General features: G+C 44.3%; 1 protein-coding gene across 14 annotated transcripts in view; it reads right to left on the bottom strand.

The window, feature by feature from the left end:
• QKI (QKI, KH domain containing RNA binding) overlaps positions 1-16724 on the bottom strand; it is a 275773-nt gene that overhangs the window by 15093 nt on the left and 243956 nt on the right. For all 14 annotated transcript variants that reach the window (XR_014963146.1, XR_014963147.1, XR_014963148.1 and 11 more), the window contains one exon: positions 1549-1636. Coding sequence is in view for 11 of the 14 variants with exons in the window: in XM_085612229.1 (XP_085468355.1) it covers positions 1549-1636 (88 nt within the window). In the remaining 3 variants the exon portion in view is untranslated. The remainder of the gene's footprint in view (positions 1-1548; positions 1637-16724) is intronic.

Below are 16724 nucleotides of genomic sequence, written 5' to 3'. Positions count from 1 at the left end.
TACATTAGCCAGGAACTCTGTAAGGCATGGAGGTGCAGTCCATCTGCACTATGTCACTAATCCCTACCCAAAAGCAATGCTTCAAGAGGGGCTTAACTTTGGCAAACAATTAAGAATGGCTTCAGAAGTTAGTAGGAGCTAACCACTCTTTCACTTCTGTTAAATCCTGCCAAGCAGACAGAACATTGAAAACAAACTGAATGCACTGGAGAATCATTTGGAATTAGAACATTGGAATGTTGGGAGCTCCATTGTAGACAATGGAGTGCTCCATGCGAGCTTCAAGAGACCTTTGTTTTATTTGTTAGAACATTCTGCCACTAGAGGGCAGAATGTTCTAATAGCCTTTAGCCCTTCATAACAGGGCTATACCGGCTATTAAAGGCCCGCTACCTTGTTAAAGTCCCTTGCCTTCGGCTCAGGCCTTTAATAGCCGGTGTAGCCCGCTACGGCGGGATATAAGGCTATATTAGTAGCCCGCATCGAGCTACTGCTACGGATCTTTGCGACAAACCAAATCTCTATATATATCATAGTGACCGTCACGGAAGAGACCTTAGGAGGAGCCAAAGTTAGAAGGAGAACGAAACCAAATTAACAAAATGTCAGTACGACAGTCAGGTTTCTCACACCTTTTGCCTTCCTCCTCTGTCCAACCATCTCCCCCAAAATGCTAAGCGATCCTGCTGTACAGGTGAGATTTTAATTTAAATAATCGGAAGGGAATAAGATTACCTTATGGGTTTAATATAATAGTGAAAAATCCGAAAAAACTAAAAGTGAAAAAATGTGTTTTGTAAGTTTCATGTACTATGACAACTGAATGGGTAAAACCATCAGCAGTCAGTCACTAGAATATTGACATTTTTAAAAATAAGCTTATTCAAATGTATGCAGGACTGTAGGTTAGGATTTCAAGAAAAACATGGGGTTTCCTATTGCAGAGAAAGGTGGTTTTTTTGAAACCTCACACTGAATACAAGCGCCATTGATGAACTGCACATTAGCACATCCGTGATCTCATTACGCAAAACCTATCAACCATCAGCCCACCGGCCTATTTTTATGCGCATCAAGTAAGGGTGAACAAAAAAAAAAACATCTAAAAAAGGGCTCATAACATGCCTGATGTGACGTGGAATAAAGCAAGTGAGAAACAAAAACAAGCAAGCAGGATGAATAAATATGGAACTTAAGAGAAATAATGATTTAGAGAGCGAGTCACCTGTAGATCAAAAAGAAAAAAACAAATGTACGTTGCTTTATGAAGAAGCTTTCAGAATTCTTTTAACAGAAATGGCCTGCTTCATTGCAGGCTTCCAATACAACTTGGTTTGAATATTTACAAAGTTTTCAATACAGCTAGACAGTTTGCTTTTTTGCAACTAGCTTGGGCTGTCAATCAATATCAGTGGGATTGCTTCTTCAAAAAGATACGCATGTCTGAAAAGAGGGTTGTATACATGTTTGCTTCTGTGGGAGAGCTGCGGAACTTGAGGTTAAAAGGGCTTGCTCCTGATTGGATGGCAGGAAGGCGGTCACTCTTACGTGATTTGATGTTGGCGTCTCTGTAGGTGCCATTAAGAATTGCTAGCTCCATTAATTGCATCTTCTTAAGGCTGTCCTCTCCTTCTGCCTGCAAAGAAACAAGTTAAATGCTGATTACAAACTTCTTAACATTACATGTGTCATGAACTGGAATAAAAAATGGCTGCACTGAACACCAAATCAGAATCAATTTAAACTATATTGCCTTATAACAAGCAAATTACATTTTGCATCAGAAACTAATTTGATTAAGAAAGCAATCAAGTATATTTCCCAAACCATGAAGCTGCAGGTGACAATCATCCCAGGTAGCATTTAGACTGGTTATCCTTAATAATTTGAAGACGGGCAGATGAAGTCCTGGGGTCATCGGCATGAGCTGAGCAGCATAGGCACTTTACCGAATTGGACACAAAGTAACCAGAATGATAATGATGCACTTAAGTCATAATCTGCAACGAGTCATCCCTAAAGAAAAGTTAACAGAATGATTTCACAGAGTCAGCTCGGAGATTAGTTAAGGGTCACTGAAAATTCACTGTTCTCTGATTTTTCTGCCTCACTGCTTTCTTATTTTTCTAGGTTTGGGTGCAGTGGTCTCAGATCATACCATCGCGTAATATCCATTGCCAACACACCTTAGCTACCTACCACTTCCTAGACAGATCATTTTCCCCCATATCACGAACGCCATGTAGGGAAGGCAGACATTTCTCTCAAGCAAAGGGAGGATGAAGGTGTAACCAACTAAGATTCGAAGGTATAGCTGAGGAAGCAGGTAACAATTTCATCTCCATCCATGTCAATAATGGTGACCAAACTTCTAAATACAATGCCAAAATAGTGGCTACAACAGAAAATGGAGAACAATTCTCAAACAGAAAAGGCACTGGTGGATTTGTCCTTGCTCAAGCTGGACTCTACCGCAGAATCTATGTTCACAGTGCTGCTACATAACATGCAGAGAGGACCATGAGTGTGCCATCAAAGGCATACTTCTAGTAAAGAAACGGATGCCACATTGTTTTAATCCCTATTTTTTCTAAAAGAGATGGCAGTATAGGTTTGACCTATATTTGTGTACATCAACTACAGCCAGAGATTGTTAATAGATCTAGCTATGTAAACTTCTAAGAACTTCCAGCATGGGAGCCCTCTTTTCCATGGTGATGCACAGAGCGAAACACAAAGAAGTGGGAGTGACAGTGATTCATATGAAGTAAAGCACCAAATTTGAAAAGGGTGAGAACTGGCCCAAGAACCCTCTTGCACTGATCAACAAAAAAAAAAAATCTCAACGAGGCTCATAATACTTCCTCAAAAAAAATCTAATACCCACAAATAAAAAGTAGCATTCAAAACAAAAAAGTCTTAAGAGTACAGAATTTTACATACTACATGTAGGAGTTAGTTTGGAAACGGGGGGTAAAAGGTTTCTCCATGCAATTATGAGTATTGATCAAGAACACCTCTTAAATCTCAAAGATGCCAGCCCCAACAGGTTAATGGGTAGATAAGTAACCCATCCTTTCTAACACCGAGATGGGCGTGTGATTGTGCAACATGAGACACGCTCTTTGAGGATTTGCAATTTTGTTACTTCACCCCTATTTTTCACCAGTTTGATTTTCTTACGAGAAATGGTCAGGCAAACTTTTTTTGTATTCAGGGCAGTCTTCTTGAAGCTCTCGCTATGAAGGCACTACTGGCATCCTCAATTCCAGAAAGCCACTCCGAGTGAATCAGGCAGACCAACTTTTTTGGACTAGGCCAGTGCATTGTAGGGTTTGTTCGGACTACATTTCTCATGGTGAGTTCGGAGGCTAAATCAAAAGCAGTGGAGATCTCTTTTCATTATTAATAAGATTTAAAACAATTCCTGTCTTGGAAACAAAGTTGTGGCAGTAGGTTCCACGATAAACTCCAGGATGGTTTACTGCAAATGCCTTGCGTACAATTTCCATAGCATTTGCAAGGGGTGGCTACAAAATGCAGCCGAACGTGCAGTGGTTCGGTTTAAAGAGGAGGATTATGTGTTACAAGCTCGGCATGGCTTACACTTAGAGCTTGTAAACTACTTAGTTTGGTACTCTGTCTCCGACTGAATCCGATTCAAATTAGTATACTGGATATTTAAACTCCAACACAGTAAAACTCGACTCTCTAAACCAGAGGGTATCGCCTTGCACACCTGGTCATGCCCTAGATCAGGGGTCTTCAAACTGTGGGGTGCGACCCCCAGGGGGGGCGTGGAGTGATGCAAAGGGGGTCGCGCCTTCCCAGTCACACTTCTACCCAGGCCCAAGGGCTTCAGCCCCCCCCCCCCCCCCCACACTTCCCCCGTCCTGTGTCTCAGCCCGGGCTGCTGCAGTGAAACTTGAGCTGCTGGGGGCTCAGCTGGGCAGTGTCTGGATTCCTATCTCCGGCACCGTGTTTTTTCACAGGTCTTTAAAGACCATTTGCATTTTAACATGCCTTTGTAAACTGGTTACAGAGGCTTAGGTTTTTTTGCTGGTTCCAGTACCCCCTGGCTCCCCACTGTGCCTATTCCTTACATTTGGATTTTACATTCACTGCGATAGTGTGAGAATGCATTTCATGGAAAGGAATACAAAGTTGGCTTCCTGGGGGCGCCGTGTGTGAAAGTTTATTGTGCTTTTGAAGCACCTGCTGCAGCGTTTCTTTCCCCGGCAATTACCAGGCCTCACATAAATGTCAAGATAACTTGTGTGATTAATTATCTTCCTGGAGAGAGATCAGAATGTTGTATAGTTGAGGTTTTGACTTGGGTGAAGTTAGTGCAGAGGGTTAATATGCCTGCTGCAAAGAACGTGTACCAAGTAGATTACAGAGTGCGTATGATGTGAAGAGATCAGCAGGTTACTGCTTTCAAAAGAGACATCCTTTTGTTACTTGCAATTTATAACTTAAAGTCCTAATATAGAATAGTGAGCTATTAACTTTCATCCTAGAACAGCATGCACACTACAAAGAATACATTATTAGACCATTGATTAATGTTGCAAAAAGGGTTAATTTGGCTAGAAATCAATTCTTATTATTAAAGGAAACTCCCAACTATGCTGTTTCTTTTTCGACTCGGAGTTTGTGCTTCTCCACACCAAGCACTCTTGAACTATACTGCCTACCAGTATGGATGACATGTGACTCCTATACTTTTAGTCCTTTGGCTTATGTAACATTTCCTATACACTGATTTACACACTTATGATTGTCTCTGTGTAATGTGTGTGTGATGCAAAGTGCTCGGACACCCTACACTGGTATGAGTGGCACTATATAACTAATTCAATGCATCTGAGAGTGTGGGGTTATGGAGACTTGGTCACTGTTAAAGGGTGCTAGTGAGAGAATCCGTGGTGGGAGTGGTCATTGGGGGGGGGCACCAACAAACATTGTCGCACAGGGCACCACCAGCACTAAAGCCGGCCCTGGGAAGTATGCACAGATAAGCGCTGAAAATACCGCTTTAGGTGACTGCTTTTTTTTGTACCGACTGGGCCATCAAAATAATCTGCTGGTAACCCTAACCATAGGACTGGAAGTTTGTTGCAGGATCAGCACATTATTTATTTCCTTCACCCTCGATCCCCGATTAATGCCGCAATAGTTTAACTTAGATCTTAAAGTCTACGCCCCCGTCAATAACATGCTGAGTTACTTCATGGGTCTGGGAATGCACCCTGCATTCAGACAACTCATTCCTCATTCTCGCCCTTTGTCACGCTCACCTTGCACTCACAGTGATAACAATGCACTCACACTGATCACCATGCACTTGCACCATTCACCCGCTCACCTTGCACTCACAGTGATCACTCTGCACTCACAATGCACTTGTCCTGCTCACACTATACCTCAACCTGCAGTCACACGAGTACACTACTCACCCTGCACTCATGTGACACTTCACTCACCTGTCCCCCTCACTACTCAATATGCAACTTACTCAAACAAGCCCATCAGTAATCATACATTCATTCATCCCATTCTGAACTTGCATCCGCACCCAAAATGAGAGGACAGCAAGGGAGTGAGAGAATTTGATTGAAGAGGCCAGGGATGAGGAGAAATGTGAATTGCCGAAGAGAAGTGTGGACACGCAAGAAGTGAGTGTGATCCAAAGGTGAGGGCTTCTGTTAGAACAAAGGGGAGATGCGAAAGAGGAATGGGGGGACTGGAGAGGTGTAAGATACAAATAGACAAAAATTTGAATGAAGAGACGAGGTGAATGAGAAGTGCTGAGGGGCACGGGAGGTGACAGGGCCAGAGAGGCCATGAGATAAATGTGAGAGACTGTTAGAGATGAGGGCAGTGAAAGGACAGAATGGCAAGAGGTGATTAAAGGTGAAGTGAGGTTGAATGGGGAGAGTTCAGAAGTTGTAAAAAGGGGTGAAAGAAAATGACCTGCAAAGTGAGAGGGATCCGGGGTTAGGAGAGGAGAGAGGGATGGAAGGGAGGGGGTGAGAGGAAAGCTGCATGGGTAAACGGCTTAACTCTACACAAAACCACCAGGGTTTTAAGGGACCCCTGCTTCTTCCGGTCAGGGCCAGGTGAGCTTCTAATGTGGCAGCACGTATTGCTGCAGAGTGGAAGGCCCTTCACAAAGGTTGACTAGAAATCTCTGATGATAATTGCTGTATTTTGGTTAAAAATGGGTACTGATTGGGTGAAATCTTTCCTCAGCGTTACTGTGTTAGAAATATCAAAATAATGAAGCAATGCTATCCCAAAATACGCGGCATCACATAACCTCATTTACATTTTCATCCCACGCAATTTAGTCAACAGGTTTAGACATTTTTGTCAGGAGGGGGTCCTTACGCCTCAAAATGTTGACAGGGGGGTCTTGGCATCCAAAAGTTTGAAGACCTCTGCCCTAGATAATCATGATTTAGCCATTTACGTTCATGCCTAGGTTTAAGTTTGAAAACCCAGGTAGAAGGCGTTTTAGTCACCTGCCCGGTTTTACTAAATACCCTTCCTCTGAAATGTAGCCTTTTACCTTTGTTCATCAGGTTCTAGTCAGACATAAAAACCTATTTTTCTATGCTTTTGAATAAGAACAGCACCAAGAGACTTTATATGGTAGACTGCGCCCAATAGGTTATTCTTTTACTTGCACAAAAAGCATCCGCATGCCTACTCATGCAAAGTGGAAACGAGACTGTCAAATGTCGGAGGGAGCGTGTTTAGATGTGGCATGAAGGGGTGTCGGCAAGGCGGCATAAGTGCTTAAAGCCCAGTGCCTCACCTGAATATAAATCTAGATTTTTGTTTAACATCTCTCTAGAGGCTTGCTACTACTGCTAACCGAGAACACAATGCGGTACATTGTTAGCAGAGACCTCGCCGGAGCATCGGCAACACTGCACGTTGTAAATCGGATAATTTTGAACATTATATTAACATATAATAAAGCCCATAATGTAAAATGGGCCGGATCAAACAAGCTTCTGTTTAGGAAATATAGCTGGACCTCAAGCCAAGAGTAAAAGATGGGAAACTACCAGCCCCAGAAAACCATGAATCTAAATTAAGTCAACAGTGTTAAAAATGTTTTGTTCGCCTACAGAATTAGCCAATACTGCTTGCCTTTGTACCGCACGTGAAGAAATGGGTCGAGTTCATTTTTTTTTTCTAGTATCCTTCTACTGCTGTATGAAACTTCACCAGATTGGGGGCAGAGGGCCCAAGAGGTGAGACTCCCATTAGTGGTTAGACAATTCTGCCAATGCAACTATTGCTGCATATACATCGCAAACAAAGTACTACTCACTTTCCAATGTAGAAAATATTTGGTGTTAAAAGATCAACGTTTAAACAAACTTAATAATCACAATAAAAAATGGCTCACTCAAATAATGTCCAATAATGAAAACAAAAAAAGTGAAGGTATTGGGTAGCGTTCCTAAAACGTGAATCAATCGCATCTTAACACAATGGTCCCAGTGTGTTTGTGTGGGGTATATAAAGACTCCGGTCTGTAACATCCGCAGAATATCTCTACCACACGTTAGACCTCAACAACTACACTGAACAGAACAGAATTTAAAAAAAGTGTGCACTGAACAATGCAGTAACTGAGTAGACATGTCAGTCTGCCCGCCACGCTGGAACATTCACATACACATATCCGCCGTGCTCACACAGCATTGCTTCTGCGGCTCACCAGAAGATGGCGCTGGACGTTGTACAACACACACGCCCTACGTGATCCAGTCTCCTTTATGAACAGACTCCCAGCCCTCGACCAGTTTTTGCAGGGAGCAGCTTGCGCACGTCGCTGTCGGAAGTAGTCACGCACGAGCAGTCAAGGCCACGCCACAGAGTCGGGACTCTCGCGTCACAGACTCACAAGCGCAGGCCTCCATTTCTCCCCCGATCTTGCCTGCCCCTGTAGAACTGGCAGCTGATCAAGTGAAGCCCACTGATTCAATATATTTTAGCTGCGGGCATTCCTGCAGGCTCTCCATGTTGAAGCGAAGTGAAGCTTCGCCGGGAGGCGGAGGCAATCTCCGATGAGGATGTACGCTATTGACAACAAAGCCGGCATCTGCACCGAGAGGAAGCTGCTCTGAGCAAACATCAATAAGGTCACTTAAAGCCAGATTTGCATTGCTCGGGCTCAAGCGGCTGACGGGAGCCTTTTATCCTCTTAATTCTTCAACCCTTCCCTTGTATGTCTCGTGTAGACTTTAAATACAGATTTAGTTCAGATTAAACGCCTACCACTGTACATTGGAGCCTTCAGTTTAAACGCTTAAAACCCAATGCAAGAGTCTGACAAAGCGTTAGGGAGCCCAAGTGTCATACAATACACGAGTTTCGAAGAAGCCGTGAGCTTGGGGGCTGTGGAGGAGTGCGTCAGAAAGCATTCAAACAAATAATGAAAGTTGTGATGTAACAATGTTCAATCACGTTATTGTAAATGACTCAAGATTGTGCATTTATTATTTTCAACTGACTTCTAAATCTTCTGACTCGCCACAAAGCATGGATTAATGTTTTGAACGTTTTAAAAACTATATCGCGCCACATCACAAGTGAAAATGCATTTATGCAACTGTTTCCCATTAATGAGCCGTCAGGTCCGGTTACAAGAAGCGGTTTATTCCATTCAAACCAACCCTGCCGAGTTTCCGAGGTCCATGCGCAGCTCGCTGCATACTCATTTTTTTCCTATTTAATTATGGCAATTTTAGTCTTGTTTACATAACTATAAAACCAGTGCCAAAAGTCCTAAAATGCATAAAAAACATGGAATGGAGCAGCTAGGCACGCATGGGCATTATAAACTTGGCTGCTATACTTTATGGGAAGCATGGTGTGATATATGCATGTATTTGCTGTAATACTTAAATGGCCCGTAGTGGAGTGAAACGGCTTTGGAGTTGAGCCAAGGCGAGGGAAAGGGAGGTACAGGGGGTGGACTGGAGTCACACCCAGCCTGTACATTTGGTTAGAAAAAAAAGCTCGAAAACATGATCAGGTTTATTTCTTTTTCAGTTTCTCCAAGGCAACCCAACCCCAAGGTGAAAAGCAAATTTAATATCAAGAGGTTAAGGTAAATAGGAATATTTGTAACATGAACATTCTTGACTATCAGCACACCATTTGCCCCAGAAAGAAACACGCGAAATGCTATGAACTCTTTTCTATAGCCTTGTGTGAGTAAACCTACATGGAAGTAGTAGTGTATCTCTCACGCGGGAATAGGGTTGGAAGACGGTGTGGAAATGCGTGTCCAAGAAGGATTCATTAGAGGACAGGGATAAAGGGAGGCCAAGCTTTGGGTTTGAAACTGCTGCAAACAGTGACGTGGGTTTGACTGTACTTACAATCTCTCTACAGGAGCGTTTATAGCGCTTTGAGGGCAAACGGTAGATCAAGGTTTAGTACAACTCTGCACCGATAAGAAAAAAACTGCTCAATCCACTTTTTCTGCTCCTGTAACACGGAATTAATTGCCTCTTTATGAGTCACAAAACAAGCCCAACGTTTCCTGTACAGGGATTTGTTTGAGGAGAGGGCTTCAGGGAAGTGTCGTGCATGAAAAGAGAACCGAGGAAGAGTGCTGCAGCTGCCGCTGTATCTCGCTCAACCTATAGGGCCTGGTGGTCTGTGGGGTTCTATCAGTCCACTCCAGAACAGTGAACTCCCTTCTTCCGACCCTCACCAGGGCCCCATGGCGGCAGCTGCAGTCCCAGGCTCAAGAAGCAACCACACGTCATGGAATGCTTTTATCTAGCATTCAACGAGGAACACGTCTCCACAACAACTGGCTGTTGAGCGGTCTCCCTCCGGCATACACAAACACCATTTCAACATAATTTACATGTGAAAGAGAGGGGCGCAGGACACATTCCTGGGCCCCAACCGTCTTCCGCTTCATTTTTTAATCCAAGGACTGCCAAAATGGCTCTGAAAGATAGACATTGTACACGTAACGGCGATTGCCACTGTTACTAAAGTTGCCTTGCTCGCCTCAATTTTGAAACGCCAAATTACAACCCATCGAGCGGAAAACGGACTCTGGTAAAATATCCCTTAATGTTCATAAGTGAGTAGGCGGATAATGTATATAAAATGGAGCGGATGGAGAGTAGATTTAGAGGCGAGAATTGTAGCTATAACTCGGCGAAGGGGACTCTCCATTGCAGCAAGGCTGGCAGGATGCCCAGAGGAGACCCATGATTAGTGCGAGGGCTGCCATTCAACAAACTGACTTTGTTGAGAGAAAAACGAGTTCAATCGTATCGTGTTGCGGATGAACACTCGCACAAGCAAGTATTGTAATATGGAAGCTTATTCCTCAACCCTACATATGTCTGTTCACCTTCCCGTCCAGACGCAACTGGCGTTCCACAAAACAAATTACTGAACACATTCTAAAATGACATACAATCAGAGCGCTTGCATACACTATACTTATGACGCACAAGAATTTTAGATTCTTACCATCAAATCTACAAATGGTTTAGGATTACTTGTGCGGCATGACTCTAGGTCCCTGTGTAGAACCACCGAGATAATCACATGCAGTGCAGTACCACACTTTCAAGGACACCGGCTATATAGTTCAAGTTGCTTCAGTCACTAGGGCCCAAAGGAGCAAAGCAAGCGTGGAATATGTGGGAGAGCAAAAATCCACAACAGGCACCCAGTGAGTGGAGTAACACAACTAATCAGATAATAGGGCTGCTGTGTTAAAAAAGCACATTTAAGCATTGACTGGCACAACATGGCTGATGCCTTTACTGCGAAACATTTGGATATCCCAGCCTGGTTCTAGACAAGAGTTCCATTTACCCGCTCATACCATCTTATATACCTCTTAATGAGAAGATGAGCACTAATTGTCACAGGAAAGGGAAGAGTATGTTCAGGTCTGAGAAAAAAGGAACCCAAACTAATCCTATTGCAATTTGCTACCACTTTACATCGATTCAAATCTTTATTTCGGCAATCTGCCATAAAAGCACAATTAAAATACAGATCCAGATAAGAAACATCTTTAACAATATACATTAAAACAAATTATATTTATAACACTTAATAGAATTCATTTCAACCTTGTTACTGCAAAATACATCACATCTGCGAAATCAGTGCACACAAACGGTCTTTAAAAAGTAATCAGCCAAGTGCTACAGAAGGTGCAGTCCAGGAAGAGCCATCTGCCTCAGGACTATCTGAGGGTACTGGTTGCAGGCTTGCGTTTAGCCTAATACTCCACAGAAATGCCAGATGATACAGCAAAAAACAAACTTTGCCTCGCATCAGATTTTAGAATATAAAGGGCCTCTACATGTTTCCTCACACCTATGTTCCGACAAACTGGCTAAAAGTTGTGACAGAAGAAGCTGGCATGCTTCCAAGTCTGGAGAAATGTTTCCCTCAAGCGGAGGTGTGAGGTGCCATAGCTCCCAGCAGCCAGACAGTTGCCCACAAGGCACAACGAAACCCCTCGGGCCCGTCATGATGATCTCCACAAAAAGTACTTTGTGGCGGGGTCAGAGGGGGAGCCAGTGACAACAGACTGAGGCCGAGATGTCAGGCACTGTTGATTTCCCTATCTGGAGGTCAAAGATAGTCTCAACTGCCAGCTCAGTTCCCCAACACACCTCGAACACCACACGCTCCAGAGTGCATACTAGCACAGACTTCCTGGTTACAAGCACGGGTCCCACGGACTCTGCAAGGTTTGCCTGCTTTCCTCGAAATCCTCACGTCCAGGCACCTCAGGTGGGCTACTGTTCTTTATGAGCACATTCCTTAACACAGTGTGAGGACTGTACGTCAGGACAGTCCTTGTCCCAACCGTGTCTGCCGCATCCTGCATGTGCCTACAATCTTGTGGAAACTGGGAGGTCCTTTGTGTCCCTGGGATCTCGTGGACAGCAGGCCAGCCAACCAGCCCTTGGAGTGTACTTCGGGACCAGGGCCACAACAGTGGTCACTTCGCTGCATGCCAGCAACGTCCAGGCAAAATCCACTAATTGGTACTCACCTTCTTGGAGCACGACAAGCACTAGGCCAAAACAAGTCTGCGGATTATCCAGTTGCAGTCTCTCCGACCCCAATAGTTCCTCTTTGATTTCCCAGCATCGAACCAACATAGTATAGTTCCAAATCCAAAAGCGTCTCTAACGTCTGAGACCAGAGCGCCAGTAGTAATACCCACAATAGCCTTTGATTAAGCGATCAGTTCAAAAGGGCATCTTCAAAATACACAGGCCCGCTCTAAATTCTGTTCCGTCTACCAGCTTACCCCGGGAGTTTTGATCACTATCTTCAGTGGGGACAGGACCCTGCCCTTTGGAATGCAGGTGCAAATTCCGACCCCACTTAACTGTCCCAGGAAGGCCCCTCAGAGTTAGGTCTGTAGTTTCACTTGAGCCCCTAGTTTATGGCATTCTAACAGAAATGCACAGATGTAGCTACCCCCCCCCTCCCCCGCAACCAGATGTGAATTGGAAACGCACAGAGCCATGAGCATCAAAATGCCCACTTGCCCCAAAGTGACATTTCCACCCAAGTAATGTCAAATCCACTTGCACTGCTGGAGAATTTCACCCTAACAAACTCCGATATCAAACACTATACCGCTACTATTCTGCACATAGGGAATACTGCTCAATAGACCTTCCCTAGATTTCCCCATGCTTATCTAATGCAAGAAGAAGGCCCCATCATACCGAACACCAGCCAGTGTCATTCACAACCCTTGCATGTAACACATGCTCTACCTCTACCAGACAGTGCACCCTGTCCTCTGGGAGAATATAGATATAGCAAAAGACATGCAGAAGCATGGCACATAAATTTTAAAATGCCAAGTAGCGTATCAGTAACCTGCGCAAACAGGCCACACCAGGGCAAACCTGCGGTATATTAGATGAGCTACCTCCGTGGATGGCACAGCCAGTGCTGCAGGCCCACGGAGGTGCGTTAAAGTTCCATTCCCTGGGTATATATCTTACCCTTAGTCAAGGAATTTACAGCTAACTCAAATCAGCCAATCATGCAATTACCACTATGTATATGACAAGCACGGCTCTTTGAGCACGTTTGACACTTCCGTTCAGTGCCAATGTCCTACGCCATTAAAACAAGGTCCAAACATGAGGCTGACAACCAAAAAAGAAAGGGGAGACAATGCCGAAAGATGTCAGATCTAACACTGGTGAAAGGGTCAAGCGGTAATGTACTGAACTGAAACTGAAGATACAGCTTCCTGTCTAATGGAGGCCCGATCTCACAAAGAACTGGTCCAATTTAAATTTATCAGAAAAAGGGACAAGTCAGTCATGGTGCCGAAAGGGGGTTGAGCCTAAAACGGACTCATTTTGTACCGTCTATAATTTGCCTTGAAGATTAATTAATGTATTATGGCAGCTGCCAGCGGATCGTCCCACAAGTTCCCACACATCTTTCCCAGGGTCCCTCTTATATACTTGAACCAGGGTACATTTGCTGAACCAGAGAATGCTTAGGACTTCCTTCAGCCCCTCACGATATGAGTTGAGCTCAGGTGAGGCCAGATATGTCTCCAGTACAGGGTTGGTCTCATTCCCAACCCCTAAAACGCGATGGATCCAAACCCGGTGCCGGAAATTGTGGGTACTGAGCCAGTTCAGGATCCGAACTAGGCACCTCTGGTGTCGGAGGCGCCCGAGTGATAGGCGGAGCCGCAGGAACCTAAGCATCAGCCGGATTCAACATACCCTCTGGAGTTGGTGAAAATTTTGGAGTCGGTGAACGCTCCGGAGTCCCTTTGTAAGATGGAGAATGGACCGGAGTCACCTGAGGAGAAGCTGAAGGAGAGACAAAGTCCATTACGTCGGTGGGCTGGAGAAGGAGACTTCAAAGCCACAGCCTTCGACGAACGGCCCAGAGATGCATGCCTCTTATGCTTTCTCTTGGAGTCATGCGATGTCGAAGATCTTGATTTCGACCTTTTGCGCCCCCTTTTTTCTTTTCTTGCCTTAGCCATATAAAGTTTGGCCTCCCGTTCCTTCAGAGCCTTCGGGTTCATCTTCCTGCAAGAAGAACAGCCCTCGACGTCGTGGTCAGACGACAAGCACCAAAGAAAGTCCTCATGAGGGTCAGTAATCGACATGTGACCCCCGCATTCTTTACGGGGCTAAATGAACGACTTCTTCGGAGTCCACATGCCAAAAACAGAGAAAGATACAATCACAAATACAATGTATCCAGACAAAAGAAAGGAGTCCCAAAAAAAAAAAAAACGTTAGCGTCAACAGCACAGAAAAAAAAGGAAACGGACGTCATCACGCCGGCGTGGCCCTCTTATGGCTCCAGTGCAATCACGCGGAGCCATGGCATTGTGAAGACCGACAGCGTGGAGAGCTAGGAGAAAAAGTTTCCGAGGAATGCTGGCGCAGGGGATATTTATAAGGTGAGGATTCCACAGGCAGATTTATCCATCAGAAATGTCTCCAGTACAGGATTGGTCTCATTCTCACCCCCTCCGATTGGCGTGGGCCCCTTATCAGGCCCAAGGGGAAGCAGAGTTGTACTGATTGGTAATCCCATCAGTTGGAGTACAAATCTGTTTCCCACAATTACCAATTTGGCCACATCTTTATGACCTCAGAGCACCGCACCACAGAGTTGCTCTGGGGGCCTGCTGTTTGCATAATTGGATCACTGGCGAGACTGGACGAAAGGGAGACCCTTCTTGTTCTCAAGTCAGCCCCCCAATTTGTTGCACTAGTTTAAGTCTGCACTTTTCAATGTGATATCACCAGTCTAGAATAGCTTGGGCTGACACTCACAGAACAGTTTAAATGTGTTCACGTTCCATGGGGGACCCTATGATCTTGGGGCTGTGTCTAGTAAAGTGGCAGGGGTTTAGGAGCATGTATTTAGTTTTTGCCACAATGATTTCCAAGCCCCTCTGACTACAAAAGTTCTCGAAACGGTGGAAGATTTATTAAGCCCCATAGGGGATTTTGATAGTAGAAATGTATTATCGGCAAATATTAAGGCAGGAGCCTCAATGCTTGCCTCACATGGAGCATCACCAAAACAGTGATTCAAATATGAAATCTGGTTGTTAACAGAACGTGAAGAGAGTTCGTGTGTGGACACAGCCCTGCCTAACCCCTCTATTTACAGGGAATGGGTCCGTCATCTCGCCCAGTTGCCCACATCGAACCTTGGCGCAATTGGGATTGTGTCGCTTTATTATAATGGCCAGCAGATCACTGGAAACACCTATGTCTGCCAAGGCCTGCCAAAGCGTAGACCTGAGAATCAGGTCAAACGCAGGTCAACGAATGCAACACAATGCCAACCACCTCCCAGAACCACCGTTTTCCAGAATATTAATTGAAGTTGGAAGGACTGGTCCCCCGTACTGGTACATTCCCGGAAACCAGCTTGTAGTAGTGTTAGACAATCTCTCACTTATCCATTTATGTAACCGTTCAAGAATAATTCTGCTAGGTAGCTTTAGGGAGCTGTCATTTAGGCTTATCGGCCTATAGTTACATGGCTCTGATTGGGGCGGCCTTTCTTATGGATTGGTATTACCACTGCCAAGTCGGGTGAGTTAGTGCCCCTTTCAAGAGGGAATTAAATAATGGTGCAAAGTAGGGGATCCAAACGTCAATCTCATTATTTACCCTGTTTTGCAACTTTAGTAATTCTCTTGAACAGATTAAGACAAATCAAATGTCAAATTTACCAGTTTAATCATAAAAATACTACTGAGGTGCTTAACCATTCACTGATCACAAGTTTGATGAAACTTCTCCCACAAGTGTATTCATTTCACTTAAAATTATTTCATTATAAACATTACTGTAATATAAGAACCACCTCCTGTCAGTAACCGTTTGATCAGTAATCACTAACTTTATCAAAGCTCAAAAGTGGCCCTTGTACACATCTATTTTACTTCAGAGGGTGGACTGAGTGTTCCCAAATTCCAGTACTCTGATTTACTTTGCTAAACATTGTAGAACCAACCAATTACCAGCAAACCAGTTTACACAAGCTTCCTTCAAGTAAATACCGTTCCACAGATGACAAAGAAATTGCAACCAGTATGAATGAGCTAAACCTGCACCGTACTGAAAGGGTAGAAGTTTGGCTGGCAGATCTAACAACTTCGATGAAGTGATTCATTACCAAGTAGCACTCCAGACTAACTCCTTCGGCGGGCAAACCATTTCGAACGGACCTGTTCTTATTTTATTGAATCTCACTAGTGTTTCCTTAAACCTCCTCTAACTTTTATTGCACTTCCCTGGCCCTCACAGATCCCATTGCCGCTCAAACTGTACAACTGAAATGCTTTTTGACCTTCTGAGAGCCCATTGAATTGAGTACTACTTTTGAGTCCTATCTGGGTAGCCCAATACTAAATGATAAGTTGGGTGGCAGCACAGGATCCACCATCATCTACTTGCAACCCTTTGATACATGGTGTTTTAGGGATTACTTAAGCAGTATCAATTGTTTAAATGGTGCTACTGTTTTTGGCACAGATTTATGGGTGAAGATTTTCCATGTGCCATCAAACTACTAAGTGGCCATTCTGAAACTATCTTAAGGTCCTTCATAACTTGAACTTTAAGAGACCAAGGTGACAAATTTAAGTGGTCTCAAGCGCTCTCCTC

The sequence above is a fragment of the Triturus cristatus genome, chromosome 6 (genome assembly GCF_964204655.1).
Source record: "Triturus cristatus chromosome 6, aTriCri1.1, whole genome shotgun sequence".
In the NCBI taxonomy this organism is placed as follows: Eukaryota; Metazoa; Chordata; class Amphibia; order Caudata; family Salamandridae; genus Triturus; species Triturus cristatus.
This window is presented reverse-complemented; position numbering and strand designations above follow the sequence as displayed.